The sequence below is a fragment of the Anolis carolinensis genome, chromosome 2 (genome assembly GCF_035594765.1).
Source record: "Anolis carolinensis isolate JA03-04 chromosome 2, rAnoCar3.1.pri, whole genome shotgun sequence".
Taxonomy (NCBI): Eukaryota; Metazoa; Chordata; class Lepidosauria; order Squamata; family Dactyloidae; genus Anolis; species Anolis carolinensis.
Genome location: NC_085842.1, coordinates 183,496,492 through 183,513,780, shown reverse-complemented (window position 1 = coordinate 183,513,780; position 17,289 = coordinate 183,496,492). Strand labels below are relative to the sequence as shown.

Sequence of the window (17,289 nt, the reverse complement as noted above, 5' to 3'; positions counted from 1 at the left end):
CCAAAAGGTCATGGGAGCTCTTGTCCAGGTGAGTCTATATGCAACTGTGGAATGAATGCAGTTTAACACCACTTGAACTGCTATGGCTTAGTGCTATGAAATCTTGGGATTTGTAGTTTGGTAAGGCACCACTCTTTGGCAGAGAAGACTAAAGACTTTGTAAAACTACAGTTCCCATTATTCCATAGCATTGGATCAGAGCAGTGCATTAATTCTACAGTGTATTTTTTTTTCCCCGTGTAAGCGACTTGAGAAACTACAAGTCATTTCTGGTGTGAAAGAATTGGCCGTCTGCAAAGACGTTACCCAGGGGACACCTGGATGTTTTTGATGTCTTTACCATCCTTGTAGGAGGCTTCTCTCATGTCCCCGCATGGAGCTGGAGCTGATAGAGGGAGCTCGTCCGTTCTCTCCCCAGGTTGGATTTGAACCGGCAATCTTCAAGTCAGCAACCCAACCTTCAAGTCACCAGTCCTGCTGGTACAAGGCTTTAACCCACTGCACCATCAGGGGCTCCTACAGTGTAGGTGCTACAGAATGAGATGTTCTGATTCTTCTAGGATGAGTACTAGCTGTCAACATTCATTGGAAATTATGTTATGTGGAGAGAGAAATCTGGTATAGTGGCTAGAGTTTCAGCATTCCCCTCCTCAAAGGTAAAGGTAAAGGTTTTCCCCTGACGTTAAGTCCAGTCATGTCTGACTCTGGGGGTTGATGCTCATCTCCATTTCTATGCCGGCGTTGTCCGTAGACACCTCCAAGGTCATGTGGCCGGCATGACTGCATGGAGTGCTGTTACCTTCCCGCCGGAGCGGTACCTATTGATCTACTCACATTGACATGTTTTCGAACTGCTAGGTTGGCAGGAGCTGGAGCTAACAGCGGCCGCTCACGCTGCTCCCGGGGATTGAACCTGGGACCTTTCGATCTCCAGCTCAGTGCTTTAACGCACTTTGCCACCGGGGCTCCTTCCTCAAAGTATCCCAAAATTTGGCAGTGACAAGTTGCAAGTAACGCAATACATAGGAACAAAGCTATGGAAGGGAAAATTACTTATGACTATTTATGACTACTTTTTGAAGAGCATCATTAGGCACTATAAACTAAGACATTTTGAAATGCTTCAAGTCAATCCCATTTCCTTAAAAATAGTAACGAAACTGAAATCACGTGTTACTTTTCGAACACATACTGTAAGGCAGGTATAGGCAAACCCAGGCCTGGGAGTCTTTTCTCAGGCCCTCCTCTTTCTCAACGTCCTATCCTTCCTTCCTTTCTCTTTCCTTCCTTCCTTCCCTCCTTCCTTCCCTTCCACCCTTTTGTCCTTCATTCTTTCCTTCCCTTTCTATCTTTCTCCTTCCTTCCCTTCCCTTCCCTTTCTTCTTTCTTTCCTCTCTCCCTCCTCTTCCAGTCATCAAATTGCTATCACTGAAGTAACTTAGAACATCAATTGAGCATTTAGAAGTAGGGTTTCAGCACCCAAAGACAAGGGGCAGCCAAAGTTACCCAGGGAATATGAACACAACAAACATAGTCATATGGCATCCCTTATATAAAATGTTGAAATCTGGCTTTACTTTTTGTTTTTGGGTGGGAGGAAAGGAATCTTTTAAAGCTCTTGATGGTTAAATCCACGAATACAAAATCTGTGGATGCAGAAGACTGTACTTTGAGAAAGTTTCAAAAAATATCTCTCAAGTTCATCACTATCCACACTTTCTTTTGAGATTTGAAGCAGCCTGGTTTTGGAGGGGATGATCAGTAGCCGGAGTGTCCCAACAGGAAAGAGACTCATTCATTAAAAAGGTGTCTCTCTCCAACTTTTACCTGCTTACTATTCTTCCTCTCCCAGATCCTTTCTCGGTGTGATATCACTGCCATTCAAGAAGTGCGTGACTCCAGAGGTATAGCTATTCAGATGCTGCTGAGGGAGCTGAACAGGTGATAATTCTGCCATCTACATCATAGCTCCCATCTACATCAGATCAAGTGATATATAAAAAAACCAAGTACTATTTTAAGCAGCACTTTGGAAATCTCAGGCCAAGAAAAAGACTGAAATAGGCTTCTAATCCCTGATTATGCCTGTTAAAACTTTCCTTAATCCAGTGCCCAGCAGATATTTTGGATTCTAATTGCTATAATGTATTACCACTAACAGAGGTTACAGAGCAGAATATCCAGAAGGCCATAGTTAAGGGAAGGTTGTGCTATCTTGTTGACAGTCATAGTGAGTTTTTATGGCAATGAGGTATTTATTTACTTACTTACTTACTTACTTACTTACTTACAGTATTTATATTCCGCCCTTCTCACCCCGAAGGGGACTCAGAATAGATCACGATGTACATATACATGCCAAACATTCAATGCCATTAGACATACAACATATATTTATTTATTTTGTGTCAAAAGCATTGCATAACAAATACATTTTAAAATGATGAAAAAAAAGGAAATCACAAGCAACTAAATAGTTTTAGACCAAAAACGGGCAACAGCAAACGCATTGTCCGTAGCTATATATACAACATATAGACAGGCACAGAGGCAATTTAACATTTTCCAGTATGCTCAATTCCGACCACAGGGGGAGGTGCCGCTTCATCGTCCACTTGTGACACCAAGTCCTTTGATGGAGTACTTCCTCATTCCCTTCCACATGCTGCTGGAAGTTTTTATGGTGTCGTAAATTAGTTAATTAGCCTCCCCACATAAAGCAGTACCTAAATTTTCTACTTGACAGATGCAACTGTTTTTTGAGCTGCTTAGGTCAACAGTGAGCTAGGCTATTAAATGGTCGGGAGCTCAATCCAATCAGGGCTTCGATCTCATGACCCCTCGGTCAGTAGTGATTTATTGCAGCAGGCTATTAACCAGCTGTGCCAGAGCCTGGCATGCACAAATATCCACACATCCACAAACACAGCACTTGCCACTACAGTCCATTCTGTTTTTTTATAACCCCCATTCCTAAAATGGAGCCAAGTGAGTTTGCTGTGTTTGACAGACAAATTTGTGAATAATGAAAGCAAATCCTTGTTGGATATTTATGATTGTACTTGTACTTCTAAGGAGAATCACTAGGGGAATTTTATGTCACAGGTTCAAAAACAATTCGGCCTGCTTTGGCAGGGAGGGAGGCATCTGCTCATTGTCATGATTCAGGCAGCAAAAACAATGAGCCAACTTTGCAGTCATCTTCTACAAGTGTATACAAGCTTTAATCCAAGTTTCAAAAGAGCTATCTGGGGTGCTGAATCCTATTACAGTAGAGTTTCACTTATCCAACATAAACGGGCCGGCAGAACGTTGGATAAGTGAATATGTTGGATAATAAGGAGAGATTAAGAAAAAGCCTATTAAACATCGAAATAGGTTATGATTTTACAAATTAATCACCAAAACATCATGTTATACAACAAATTTGACAGAAAAAGTAGTTCAATACGCAGTAATGTTATGTTGTAATTACTGTTTTTACAAATTTAGCACCAAAATATCACGATATATTGAAAACATTGATTACAAAAATGCGTTGGATAATCCAGAATGTTGGATAAGTGAGTGTTGGATAAGTGAGACTCTACTGTATTAAATAGATCCAGTGCCATAAGACTCCTATGGATTCAGCATAGCATTGAAATAGGAGCCGACAGGAGGCAGGTACAATTAGTATCTTAGTATTTTAATGTCTCATACATCCTAAGGGGCCTGACTGGTAAATCATTTTAGAGCAGGGAGAAAGGAAATCAAACACAATTCCCAATTATTCTGGGAGGGCATATAAGTGGCATGATGGGCTTTTTCTTGTATGCAGGTATGATCGTTCTCATCACTATAGCCGCCTGGAGAGCAAGAGACTTGGTCGAGGCAGCTACAAGGAACAGAACGTCTTTGTGTATCGGTAATGTCCTAAAACTTCATAACAAAATGCATTATATAATGAGAGAACTAGAAAGCAAACCATAGGTTACCAAATCCAGTCCTGCCCCTACTCCCCTCAATGCAGGAGCTCCAGCTAGCCTCAGAATGATATTTTAACCACCCATTCCATAGTACTTGCTCAGATTTCCACTATAATGTATACATGTTAATATAGGTCACTGATTTCTTCCAGATTTTTGAACTTACCGCGTTCAAGTGTGCTAGACAGATCTCACTCCAAGAAAGTGACTTCCTAAGTTTAGTCAAAGTCGAGCTATGATTTGAACCTGGATGTCATAATGTCATCTCTTTCATCTCCGACACCATACTTTCCCACAACACAACGTATAGAGAAACTGAGTCCTGTCTCTCACTAGAATCATATACAGACACTCCCCAAGTTACGAACAAGATAGGTTCTGCAAGTTTGTTCTTAAGTTGAATTTGTATGTACACCAGAAAAGGTACATTTTAAAGTGTAACTTTGGCCATAAATAAGCTTTGGATAACGTAGGGAAGGTTAACATCTCTGTGGTGTTTGTTTTGCTATGTGCGCCCCTGTTCAGAAGATTTCACCTCACTTTCTGTCCCTGTGATAATTGGATTTTGGGGGGGGGGGGGGAAATTGGCTTGTTGTGAAAACAAGAATTGGTGGGAAAGCTTCAGAGGAGACCCCCTTTCCCCATGATAACTTTCAGGAGTAAATTCCCCTTCTGAGGGAGTTCTTTGTAAGTCGGATGTTTATAACTCAGGAACTGCCTGTAGTTATGTTTGGAATGAATTACTGAAACTATTGAGTGGGTCTTACACTGATATGATTATCATTATAATAAATAAATCCCTTTCCATGGAAATTAGAATCATATGACTTGTGATGGGAGTGTAGTGGTATTCTATTAGGACTTGTGGTAAGAAGACTTAAAGTCCACATCCTTACTCATCAGAGTGGCCTTGGATCAATCACTGCCTTATAGGGTTATTGTGAGGATAAAAAGACTGAGATATGCTTGGAATAAAAGAGGCATAAAAACATCAACTAACAAAGCTACATTGTGCCTGCAGTAGGCCCATAGTGCCCAGGTCCAAATTCACTTTCTCATAGATTGGATCAAGGTAAATTTAAGATCTGATCTTTAAGTTAGTACTTGGATGGGAGACCACTAATAAGAACCAGTTGCTATAGGCTTTATTTCAAAAGATGGCAAAACCATCTTTGAGTATTTATTGTCCAAAAAAAAAAACACTATGAAATTGATGGGGTTGCCATAAGATTGTGGTTGTGAATCATGTGATTCATTGTGATGGTATTGTGTAATGTTTTTAGTGTTGTTAATTGTTTTTATCATTCCATTTTAAATGCTTATTTTTATACTCTGTTTTTAAAGGCATCAAATAGCTACCAATGTGTAAAGCCACCTTGAATCCCCTCCAAGGTTGAGAAAGGCAGGGTAGAAGTACCATAAATAAATAAATAAATAAATAAATAAATAAATAAATAAATAAATAAATAAATAAATAAAATGAGAGAGTCACCCAAAGCAAATTTTTAAAGTAATTGTCCCTGAAATATCTGCTACATTTTTTCAGTCCCCTTTGATCCTTTCAGCCCAAATGGCCCTGGGGAGGCAAAAATATTGCTCCTACAGATTATATGGGGATCTGGAGCTATTTTTAATGGACTGGAGCTGTTTTTAATGGATTTTCCAGGATTTCCACACTTTGCTGCCAACATTAAGACTTCCTGAGGGAGGATTCCTAGTGTGAGCTTTTGAACCATGATACCGCTTGGATGCTGTGTCTTTTTGTCTCTCCTTCTCCCCATTTTCCCCCAACTGCCAGGATGGATGTTGTATCTATTATTGACTGGCGCCAATTTGAGGATGAGAAGATTGGAAACACTGAAGCCTTTGTTAGGGGGCCATTTGCGGCTCGCTTCCACTCTTTATTTACAGGTAATGCTTAGTTTTTTATGAGAAAGTATGGATCCAGAGATTCCTGATAAACTATCAATACCAACATCCTTATATGCTAAAGTCCTATGATAAACAGTGGTATATTAAAATGGAATCACTTATATAAAATGAACAAATCAAACTATTGCTTTTTGGGGTTTTTTTCAAATATTTTCAAGCCATGGATGGTTGCAGAATACAGAATGCAGACTGTCCTTTCAGCCAATATAAATTACAGAAGATAATAAAATCTAAGTGATTTGTTTAGCTAATGTTACTATTTCACCAAATAGTTCTCTCGCTGTATCTTCTTCCTAAATTGATTTAGAGTACCATTGCTCCAAATATGCCTTTTAACATTAAAAATATACACACTATTTCTGGAATTTGATCAGTCCATTTCCACTGGTACAGTAGAGTCTCACTTATCCAACACATACTTATCCAACGTTCTGGATTATCCAACGCATTTTTGTAGTCAATGTTTTCAATGCATTGTGATATTTAGGTGCTAAATTTGTAAATACAGTAATTACTACATAGCATTAATGTGTAATGAACTACTTTTTCTGTCAAATTTGTTGTATAACATGATGTTTTGGTGCTTAATTTGTAAAATCATAACCTATTTTGATGTTTAATAGGCTTTTTCTTAATCTCTCCTTATTATCCAACATATTCGCTTATCCAACATTCTGCCGGCCCGTTTATGTTGGATAAGTGAGACTCTACTGTACTTTCAATGCCATTTTCTCATCCAGAAGGACTACAAACTGGTAAGCTGGTAAGCTGGCTGGGATTTCTGGGATCTGAATTTCTAAACACCTGGAAGAGCAGAGTTTGAGAAACACTGCTCTAGAACCTTTGACCCTAACAGGGAAAAAGGAAGTTCTAGTATAAACCACGGATGAAAATAATGGACTGTAGAGTATAAGTTGGGGCTGATTGAGTTTGTGAATGCAGAACTCGTGCATACAGAAGGCTGACTGTACATTTAAACCGAAAACAGAATTACATGACTATCCCTTTAAATAATACATATATAATTCTTTCCCTACATCTGAACCGCTATTGTGCAACTAAAGCCATCCTGGATTTTGTGCTCATAGTACATCATACTAGTCCTCGTGAAGCTGCCCATGAGCTGAACCTGCTGTTTGATATGTGCAAGGAACTGATGGAGCAGTGGAAAACTGAGGTACCATTTTTTTGGATGTGGGGATGGAGGAGGCTGCTAATCGGGTTTTTTTTTTCCGTGTCAGGAGCAACCAGAGTTGCTTCTGGAGTGAGAGAATTGGCCGTCTGCAAGGACGTTGCCCAGGGGACGCCCGGATGTTTTGATGTTTTTACCATCCTTGTGGGAGGCTTCTCTCATGTCCCCGCATGGAGCTGGAGCTGATAGAGGGAGCTCATCCACACTCTCCCCAGGTGGGATTCGAACCTGGCAGCTTTCAGGTCAGCAACCCAACCTTCAAGTCACTTAGTCCACTACGTCATCTGGGGGCTCCAGATGCTAATCGGGTAAATACTCACCATCACTTTCCCCACTTGCATTTGAGCAGAATGTGATGGTGCTGGGAGACCTAAATGCTGCTGGTGCTTACATCCCAGCAAATGCTTGGGCCAGGATCCGCCTGCGGCAAGACCTTGGCTTTCACTGGCTCATCAGCGACACGGAGGACACCACAGTGAGCCACCGGACCTGCTGTGCCTATGACAGGTATCAAAACAAAACCTTCAGATCCAGCTAACCTCTTTCTCCAAAGTTGGTGTTCTCACCAGTCACAAAAACAGGTCTGCCATCACCATTCCTGCAAGAAGATGGGAAACATGTGCTCCTCCAAATGACAATGAACACTACTTTTGCTCATCTTGGGATAAGCTGGTTTCCGCTAGTGGTATCACTCATCAGGTGCAACTGCACTAAGTGATACCGTTGGAAAAGGTGACATCAAGATTACTATCTATAAATTTTTTGTGGAGTGTTTCAGCAAAAAAAATTCAATTTGTGTCAAAATATCCCTATAGTTAGATATAATCACATAAACATTTTTGTAAATCCACCTTCCAAGTACTGCATTAAGGCTAAACATCTATGTTATACTTGCTGAAACTCCTTTAATTCTTATGCACTTTGGCACAGAGCTGACATTATCTAATTACAATTATGATTCATATCACATTTTTTTCCTGCAAGTATTACAAGTGTTCTGTTATTTTGGTTGCTGTTTTGTTTATATCAGAGGTCCCTAAACATTTTAAACTGGGGGACAGTTCACGGTCTCTCAGACCGTTGGAGGGCCGGACTATAGTTTTTTTTAAAATTATGAACAAATTAATATGCACACTGCACATATCTTATTTTGAAGTAAAAAAAACCAAATGGGAACAAATACAGCCTCAATGATAATAATAGTCATCATCATCATCATCATCAAGAGGGTTGAAAGAGACCCCTTGGGCCATTTAGTCCAACCCCCCTTTGTGCCTTTGTGCACCAAAAGCACAAACAAAGCTCCCCTGACAGATGGCCACCCAGCCTCAATGTTGTTAATAATAATAATAATAATAATAATAATAATAATAATAATAATAATAATAATAATATATCACAAAGTCCTAAATGCTTGGGAAGCATTTGACTTGTGATTTTGTGATTCGAAATCCAGCATATAGATCTCATTTGCTATGTTATAATATGTCTTTGTGCCAATAACAACAACAACAACAACAACAACAATAAAGAGAGTTGGAAGAGATCCCTTGTGCTATTTAGTCCAACCCCCTTCAGCACTTTTTTCAACAAAAACACTAGCAAAGCACCCCTTAATAATTAATAATTAATTAAATAATAATTAAAATACCATTATAAATAAGCAAAGCTTTGGAAGGCACGAACCGGGTGAAGGAGGGAGGGAGATAAATGACTTTGATGGGACGCATGTGGCCCCCGGGCCTTAGTTTGGGGACCCCTGCTCCAAGGTCATTTACCTGACCCTCGCCCTCAGTTTTAGACTTAGGTAAAGGTAAAGGCTTTCCCCTGATGTTAAGTCCAGTCGTGACCGACTCTGGGGGTTGGTGCTCATCTCCATTTCTAAGCTGAAGAGCAGGTGTTGTCCGTAGACACCTCCAAGGTCATGTGGCCGGCATGACTGCATGGAGCGCCATTACCTTCCCGCCGGAGCGGTACCTATTGATCTACTCACATTTGCATGTTTTCGAACTGCTAGGTTGGCAGTAGTTGGGGCTAACAGCGGGCGCTCATTCCGCTCCCGGGATTTGAACCTGGGACCTTTCGGTCTGCAAGTTCAGCAGCTCAGCGCTTTAACACACTGCGCCACCACCAGGGGCCCAGTTTTAGACTTAGGCTCACACAGTCTGAAATGACTTGAAGGCACACAACAACAATCCTAATTAACTTGACCATCTCATTGGCCAGAAGCAGGCCCACACTTCCTACTGAAATCCTAATAGGTTTATGTTGGTTAAAATTGGTTTTATTTTTAAATAGTGTATTGTTCTGTCGTTGTTGTTGTCGTTGTTGCTGTTGTTGTTTTGCACTATAAATAAGACATGTGCAATGTGCATAGGAATTTGTTCAGTTTTTTTTTTCAAATGATAATTCGGCCCCTCAACAGGCTGAAGGATTGTGGACTGGCCCTCTGCTTAAGAAGTTTGAGGACTCCTGCCTTGGAGGGTCGTTTCCAGCCCATGGGCCTTAGTTTGGGGACCCCTGAACTATACCATTGACTTCTACTTCCTGTGATAATATATTGGTCACATTCATAACACACTCATTGTTAAAGGTAGAGCAACGCATTTCCCTCCTGACGTTGTTTTTTTCTTGCTAGGATCATAGTCCATGGAGAAGAGCTGCTTGGTGCTGTTGTGCCCAGATCAGCAAAGGCTTTCAATTTTACGCAAGCACTTGGCCTATCCGAAGAAGAGGTAGGTGAAGTTATGGGCTCCCTTGAAAGTAAATACAAAGAAACATGCAATGGATGCTGCACAAATTGTTATGTTGAATATGATGGGAAGAGACCTAAATGATCCTCAACTATCTCCTTTCTACAGGCCCTAGGAATCAGTGACCATTATCCTGTGGAGGTGAACCTGCGGCTTGCCCCTAAAGCCCAGCGAGAGCTCTGAATCTTCAGCTTCTCTCCTGTTCCTTAGACCTCAAAGGCAAAACAAAGGAACTGGGGGTATTGCCCAGGGTTATCCCTGTTTTTGCAAATATCATGGAGAGTGAACCACATTGGGACAGATAGCTTGCTTGCCCCCTAAACATAGAACAGTCCAAATCTAACCACCATACAAAATCTAACCACCATACAAAAGGGGCCGGGCTGTGGCACAGGCTGTTGAGCAGCCTGCTGCAATAAATCACTCTGACCATGAGGTCATGAGTTCAAGGCCAGCCCGTGGCAGGGTGAGCACCTGCTAATTAAAAAAAAAAATAGCCCCTGCTCGTTGCTGACCTAGCAACCCGAAACATAGTTGCATCTATCAAGTAGGAAATAAGGTACCACTTATAAAAGTGGGGAGGCAAGTTTAACTAATTTACGACTTGGAATGAGGAAGTGCCATCAGAGTGGATGATGAAGCAGCTGCTCCCCCCGTGGCCAGAATCGAACATCCCTTCAGGAGGTTAAATTGCCTCTGCGTCTGTCTCTGTTTGATGTGTTTATGGGCATTGAATGCTTGCCCTATGTGTGTATAATGTGATCCGCCCTGAGTCCCCTTCAGGGTGAGAAGGGCGGAATATAAATACTGTAAATAAATAATAAATAAATAAAATTATTCCAAGGCTCAGGTATTTTTCTTCCTTTTCAAACTAATGGATTAAAAGTGTTAATTTCTCAGAAGTTTTTACACTCCCATTTTTCCTTACATTTTCATTTTCTTTTCATATATATATATATATATATATATATATATATATATATATATATAGGAAAAGAAAATGTAAGGAAAAATTCATTCAACTATACATACATTTGCGAGTGTTTGTTGCATACAGTGCAGTACTTTTCATCTATTAGTCTTTCATAATTATTTCTCAGATAATATATTTTCAATAAGGGGTCACAGTCTTCTGTTTGAATAGTACATATAAAGATATTATAGGCTCCAACTTAATATCCGTTTCCTCCTTGCCTTCAGTCTTTTAGCTTCCTCTATGTACATTTTAAAGTTAATTTTACATTGAGATATTGGATCATTGGTTGCCATTCATTAACAAAGGTATCTAAAGGTTCTCCTCTTAAGTGTACAGTTATTTTATCCATTATCAGGAAGTCTGTAATGTATTGTTCCGATTCTGCTAAGGGAGGTACCTCTGAGGTTTTCCAATATCTAGCATATATTATTCAAGCTGCCACTGTCACGTAAAACAAAATTCTTCCGAATGTCCTTTCCAGTTCTACTTCGGGCATGTTCAAAAGGTACATTTTAAAATTTGTATTAATATATTTTCTAGATGTACATGAATCTGTTTCCAGTAGTTGTTTACTTTGTTGCATGACCGCCACAGGTGATAAAATGTGCCTTTTTCTTTCCCACATTTCCAACATTTGTCGGTGCAATTGTACATCTTCGCTAATCTCTCTGGAGGGAGATACCATCGCAAGTGCATTTTATAGATGTTTTCTTTTAGGTTTTGACATGCCATGTACTTCAGTCTTCTCTTCCATGTTTTTTCCCATTGGGCCATTTTTATCTCTTGGCCAATGTTTTGAGCCCATCTAACCATTGAGTCCTTTACTACTTCCTCTTCTGTGTGCCAAATCAGATTTTTGTATATATAGGAAGTCCTTTTGGTTTCTGGAACATCGCCACAACAAACCATGTTTTTGCAGTCTAGAAGCCTGAGGTTCTAAGTTGTTCTTTAAATTACTCACAGTTGTCTATATAGAAGCCAATTGCATTTAAGGCCCATTTGGTTCAGTTCTTCTAGGGGTTTCATTTCTGAATTTTCTAAGTTGGTCTGGACCAGTTCCCTGTAAGTTAACCATTTCCCTTGTAAGATGTTCTCCCTTTTGTAGTATGCCTCATGTGGGGACATCCACTCTGATGTCCTTGTGTAAATTCTTTTTTTGTATCTGTTCCAGGTGTTTAGAATTGGTCTTCGTGTGTAAGGATAATTAAATATCCCTGTTGGTTTGGCCTTTTGTATATCCAAATATGCATGCCATCCAAATGGGAGATTTATGCCTTCTAAATCTAATAGTTCATTATCTTCCAGGGTCACCCATTCTTTAATCCAGTCAAAACAGCATGCATGAAAGTAGTTGTAAATTTGGAAGAGACAAGCCGCCTCTTGTTTTATCATCATTAAGCATCTTCATTTTTACTCATGGTTTTTTCCCAGCTCAAATATATCTTTTTGCCAAATTTTGAAGATTTTGTTGTTGATGATGATTGGCATGTTTTGAAACAAAAATAAGATTTTGGTAGTGTACATTTTCATTTTCTAATGAAGCATCACGATTCTTTAATTATCCATGAAGTGATATCAAAGCTCTCAAAACTGTTACATGTGCAAGCATATACCCGATCCCCACACCAGAAAATTAAGTAGGAAAGCCCGAGTCTAAGATACATTTGATGTAAATTAGGGGTGTCAAACTCATTTTCATAGAGGGCCACATCAGCCTTATGGTTGCCTTCCAAGGGCCGTTGAATCCATGGATGGAGAATCCATGTATACAGAAGGCAAACTATTTCTTTACATATTGGTCACTGCTTTTTAGTTTTTACTCGGTTTGGCTCCCCAGATGTTATTGAACAGCTCTCATCACTTTTGATGATCCGCCATACAAATTGAGGAAAATGGGTATTGCAACCCAACAGCACTTGTGGCTCTGAGGTTGGGGAAAGATTAAAGGGCACTTTAAAGTCAGCCATCATATCCATAAGGTGTTGGAACAAATATCAACTTTGCAACAAACCTAAGCAGAGGGCTGGTTCATGGTCCCTCAGACTGTTGGGGTGGTCAGACTATAATTTCAAAAATACATTAACCAATTCCTATGCACACTGCACACATCTCAGTTGTAGTGCAAAAAATAAATCAATACAATATTCAAAATGAAGAACCATATTCACCAATATAAATTTACCAGTATTTCAATGAAAAGTGTGGGCCTGCTTTTGGCTGATGAGAGAAACAAGTTAATGAGGATGGTTTTTATCATGTCTTAAGTCTAAGGTTTAGGGCAGGGGCTGGGTAAATGAGCCTGGAGGGCAGTATCCAGCCTCCAGGCCTTAGTTTGGGGACCCCTGCAATAGAGAAACACTTCCCACCAGTTGGCCAAAACATTTAACAACACAGGAACTAGAGAACACTCTTTATTCTTATGAATTTTCTTTCAAGAATAAATCAATGGGGCATCTTATTGACAGGCCCTCATGCTGCATGTAAGGCACGCCACTTGTCCAAAGGGCCCCTGCTGGGGATGTATTTCACTCCACAACCATCAGGGATGAGACGTTTTTCAGCCACCATTTCCTCAAACTCATCAGCATTGAATTTGGTGAAGCCCCATTTCTTGGAAATGTGGATCTGTGGAACAACACAAAGAGTTATCAAACAATTGAGTCACAATTCCCAAATTTCTCTTGCATGTGACTTAACACAAGCATCACTACTGGCATTTACTACTACATTTCAGCAACTGCACAAGTGCTCCCATAATCCAGTCTTCCCTACTAGCCTACAAAGCAAGTCAGTAATGAGATTAAAAACCTTGGGTCCATGATGAATTCATTATAACAACAAAGCAACAAGATGGTTTCAATTAAGTGTTTTGGAGGCTGATGTACTGGGAAAAAAGACTGGTTGTCACACATTACCTTCTGACGTCCAGGAAACTTGAACTTGGCCCTGCGCAGGGCTTCAATAACATGTTCCTTGTTCTGCACCTTGGTACGGATGGACATGATGACCTGGCCAATGTGAACACGAGCTACGGTCCCCTGAGGCTTGCCAAAGGCTCCACGCATCCCCGTTTGGAGCCTACAACAGAATCCACAGCATAATATCTTAGTCTATGACTTCCAAGGTATGAACAATGCTGTCATGGCACCAGCTAAACTCTCTTGGTGAAAATGTAAGCAGAGAGAGTCCATCACCAAAGGTACTACTTCACCCAGAGTCAAAGGTGTTCCCAAGGTCCCTTAAGGTACTCTGTACAAGGAACGGAGCACGTACACAACCAAGGGAGTTTGCTGTGTGCAGTCATTGCACACCATCCACTGATAGCAACAGGGGCTGGTCGGCTTAATTGACTGCAGAGTCTCAATGTTAGCTACAACCAGAGCCAAGTCTCTAACCCATTTCTTACCTATCAGCTCCAGCACAGGACAACATTTTGTTGATGCGGATGACATGGAAGGGATGGAGGCGCACTCTGATGTGGAAGCCATCCTTGCCACAGCTCTTCACCATGTATTTGTTGGCACAGATCCGGGCAGCCTCCAAAGCTGTGAGGACAGAGTGAGAAAGTGAGGCAGGTAGGAGACAGACTGCAACATTACTGCCCACAACACACTATATGACATCTCAGCACTCCTTACCTTCTGATGACAATTGTTCATACTCATCGGACACCATGTGCCCACAGAGAGGGAACTCATCAACCTTCGCCTTCTTCCTGCCCAAGTCAAAAATCCTGATTTTGGGGTCTGCAGGAAAATGTAATTACATCAGCTACTTGGACAGAGTTGTACAGACAAACATCTAAAGCTAAAGCCTTTGACATTCAAAGGTAGGGAAGCTACTGGCCAAATTAATACAGGCTGAGTATCCATTATCCAAAATGCTTGGGACCAAAAGTGTTCCAAATATCTTGGAGATGGGATTAAAGTCTAAACATGCAATTAATATATACTTCATATTTACTCATACATTCATCCAGAAGAGGTTATAAATAATATTTTAATACTGTGTATGAGAAAGTTTGTGTCTATCCAACCAGAAAAGCAAAGCTGTCACTATCTCAGCAATCCATGTGGACAATTTTGGAAGCATTTTGGATTTGAGAATTCCCAATAAGGAATACTCAGCCTGCACCACTTTGACATTGCGTCTCAACAAGAAATCTCAAATTAAAACTTGTACTGCTTTCTAGAATCAGAAAACTCTTATTTATAATTCATCTTATGCCCCTGCCACACATAAAATTTTATAAGTTTGGGTCACTACTCTACTTACCAGGAACACCTCTGCAGAAGCGGGACTTGGGATAAGGCTTATTCTTGCAGTACCGATAGCTAGACAAGAAGACACAGTGTAAGGTAGAACATTTAGAAAAACTGCCACGATCATCACTGAATAAATTAGATCTAGTCATGGGGTCTGTGGTTTTTAACTATGAATGTTTTCGATGGATTTTAACTGTGATTTTTCAGGGCTGTTTGTGTTTAATTCTGTTTTAATATTTGTATATTTTAAATTGCATACCAATGCTTTTAAGTCAAACTGCTTTGCCCTTTGGGGAGATAAAGCTCGGTATAAATATAATAATATCCTCTGGGGTCTTGATTTTACTCAAGTAGCACCACAATGGTGCTATGAAATGGTGTTCCTTGAATAAAACAACCAAATCTCTAAACATTTTGATCTTTAAAGACCTACGTCAGTGGTTTTCAACCTGTGGGCCCCCAAAGTTTTGGCCTTCAACTCCCAGAAATCCTAACAGCTAGTAAACTGGCTGAGATTTCTGGCCAAATGTTAAAATGCATTGAATGTTTGCCTATATGTGTAATGTGATCTGCCCTGAGCCCCCTTCGGGGTGAGAAGGGCGGAATATAAATGCTGCAAATCAATCAATCAATCAATAAAACATCTAGGGACCCGCAGGTTGAGAACTGCTGCCCTACATGGTTTGGGTCCAGGTTACCTACAGTATCATCTTTTCCGAAACCAATCTAACTAAGTAACTAAGGTCTAACTGCCATCCTGGACCAGAATGAAGAAGGCAGGGCCAGGAAGACATCTTTCCACCATGTCTCCTATATCAATTTTAACAATATAATAATATATAACACTCATATTATACTATACTCATATTACAAATAAATTATATAAATTCGGTCCTCTGGGGGGTGTCTGCTCCAACTATCCAGAACCCGACTGGCAACTACCACCCAGAGGACCTTTTCATCAGTCGCCGGTAGAACTCTGACAGTTAAATCAGCTGTCAGAATTTAAGACACAAGTGAAGACCTGCCTCTTCCAGCAGACCTACCGAGACAGTCTTTAAACATAAACATAAATTACAATGCATGTCCTTTGTTTAATCTGTTTTGCCTATTTTAATATGTATTTCACAGAGATACATTTTGATATGTAACGTCTATGTACATTTTAATGTGTGAATTTGTAGTGTTTTTGCTGTGTTTATGTATTTTAATTGTTTTGTAACCCACCCCGAGCCGTGAGGAGTGGCGGGCAAGAAATAAAATTATTATTATTACTATTAAATTAAAAATTTCTTTTCAGAATTTTGAGTGTTTTCAGGCCATGGATGTGTCTAAATTTGCGAATGCGGAGGACCGAGTGTCTCCTCATAACCTATCCCAGCATAGATTCTTATGCCAAGCTTTCCAATGAGGGCACAAACTGGCAGGCAAGTATCTAAAAACCTATACATTTCAACGTTAAGAAAACCATGTAAGTATGTACCAATGCTTTGACTGCCATGACTCAATGCTGTGGGATGTGCAGTTTGGTGAGGCCCCAGTCTTCTTGGGCAGAGAAGGCTTTGAGAAACGACAAATCCCAGCATTCCACAGCATTGGATCCAGAGCAGACACAACAAAAGTGGTGTCAAAGGGCCCTATATCCCAGGATCTGATCCCAAGTGTTCTGCTTTAAACTGGATTATATACTGACAGATAATCTGGGATAAACAGAAAACCTGGGAACAGATCCTGGGCTATAGGGCCTGTCTGGTGCGGCCCAAAGTGCAGTGTGGATGCACCATGAGTCAGCATTCCGGCTCCGACCCAAGGGGCCACATGAATATGGCGAAAACAAAACGTCCAGACCCAGCCAAGGAGTGGGTGGTGATCAATCAAACACGACGAATCTACGTTTGGGGAAGAGGGAGGCGGGGAACTCACCAACGGGCGGGTCGGCGGCCCATGGCTGCGGGTCTGGAAGGAGAGAAAGGCAGAGAATGTCAATTGCAGGCCTCCAACGCCACCGAGGACAGGCCTGAGGCCTACACTCCTCTCTCAGCGCCCGCCTCACACTCCTCGTACTCACCTCGCCGAGCGGAAAAGAGAGCGGGGACGCGCCTGCGCGGGGCTTATCTACCACGACCGCTCTAGGACGGCTGGGAGCATAGATGCCGGGGCTTGCCTCGTGGAAGGCGGGCCCTCGCAAGACTGTATTCTGGGA

General features: G+C 40.9%; 2 protein-coding genes and 1 non-coding gene across 4 annotated transcripts; 1 reads left to right on the top strand and 2 right to left on the bottom strand.

Moving 5' to 3' along the window:
- The first annotated feature begins 658 nt into the window (after positions 1 to 658).
- Positions 659 to 10,644, top strand: LOC103277758 (deoxyribonuclease gamma-like). 2 transcript variants are annotated; one of them, XM_062971267.1, is made up of 6 exons: positions 659 to 3,907; positions 5,767 to 5,879; positions 6,965 to 7,077; positions 7,442 to 7,599; positions 9,731 to 9,827; positions 9,954 to 10,644. In XM_062971267.1, exons 2-6 carry the CDS (start codon positions 5,768 to 5,770, stop codon positions 10,026 to 10,028), a joined length of 555 nt encoding a protein of 184 aa, XP_062827337.1. In that variant the 5' UTR covers positions 659 to 3,907; position 5,767; the 3' UTR covers positions 10,029 to 10,644. The 2 variants fall into 2 exon arrangements, with proteins under 2 accessions (XP_062827337.1, XP_016846281.2); XM_016990792.2 differs by lacking the exon at positions 659 to 3,907 and having other exon boundaries at positions 5,133 to 5,879.
- A 2,575-nt stretch (positions 10,645 to 13,219) lies between these two features.
- On the bottom strand, positions 13,220 to 17,178 carry rpl10 (ribosomal protein L10). Its single transcript, XM_003216889.4, has 7 exons — positions 17,155 to 17,178; positions 17,010 to 17,042; positions 15,097 to 15,155; positions 14,460 to 14,567; positions 14,228 to 14,366; positions 13,737 to 13,899; positions 13,220 to 13,446 (listed from the first exon to the last, which is right to left on the bottom strand). The coding sequence occupies exons 2-7, from the start codon at positions 17,030 to 17,032 to the stop codon at positions 13,291 to 13,293; spliced, it is 648 nt and encodes a 215-aa protein (XP_003216937.1). The 5' UTR covers positions 17,033 to 17,042; positions 17,155 to 17,178; the 3' UTR covers positions 13,220 to 13,290.
- On the bottom strand, positions 14,043 to 14,177 carry LOC134297246 (small nucleolar RNA SNORA70). Its single transcript, XR_010003975.1, has one exon. It is a non-coding gene; the product is annotated as a small nucleolar RNA SNORA70 (small nucleolar RNA).
- Positions 17,179 to 17,289: the final 111 nt, after the last annotated feature.

Coding starts and splice junctions, on each gene's coding strand:
- LOC103277758 (XM_016990792.2), top strand. CDS start 5,717: ATGCTGTGTCTTTTTGTCTCTCCTTCTCCCCATTTTCCCCCAACTGCC. Junction 5,880..6,964: donor CTTCCACTCTTTATTTACAG/GTAATGCTTAGT, acceptor GTGCAACTAAAG/CCATCCTGGATTTTGTGCTC. Junction 9,828..9,953: donor TTGGCCTATCCGAAGAAGAG/GTAGGTGAAGTT, acceptor TCCTTTCTACAG/GCCCTAGGAATCAGTGACCA.
- rpl10 (XM_003216889.4), bottom strand. CDS start 17,032: ATGGGCCGCCGACCCGCCCGTTG. Junction 15,156..17,009: donor GGCCGCCGACCCGCCCGTTG/GTGAGTTCCCCG, acceptor CTTCTTGTCTAG/CTATCGGTACTGCAAGAATA. Junction 14,367..14,459: donor TGAACAATTGTCATCAGAAG/GTAAGGAGTGCT, acceptor CTGTCCTCACAG/CTTTGGAGGCTGCCCGGATC.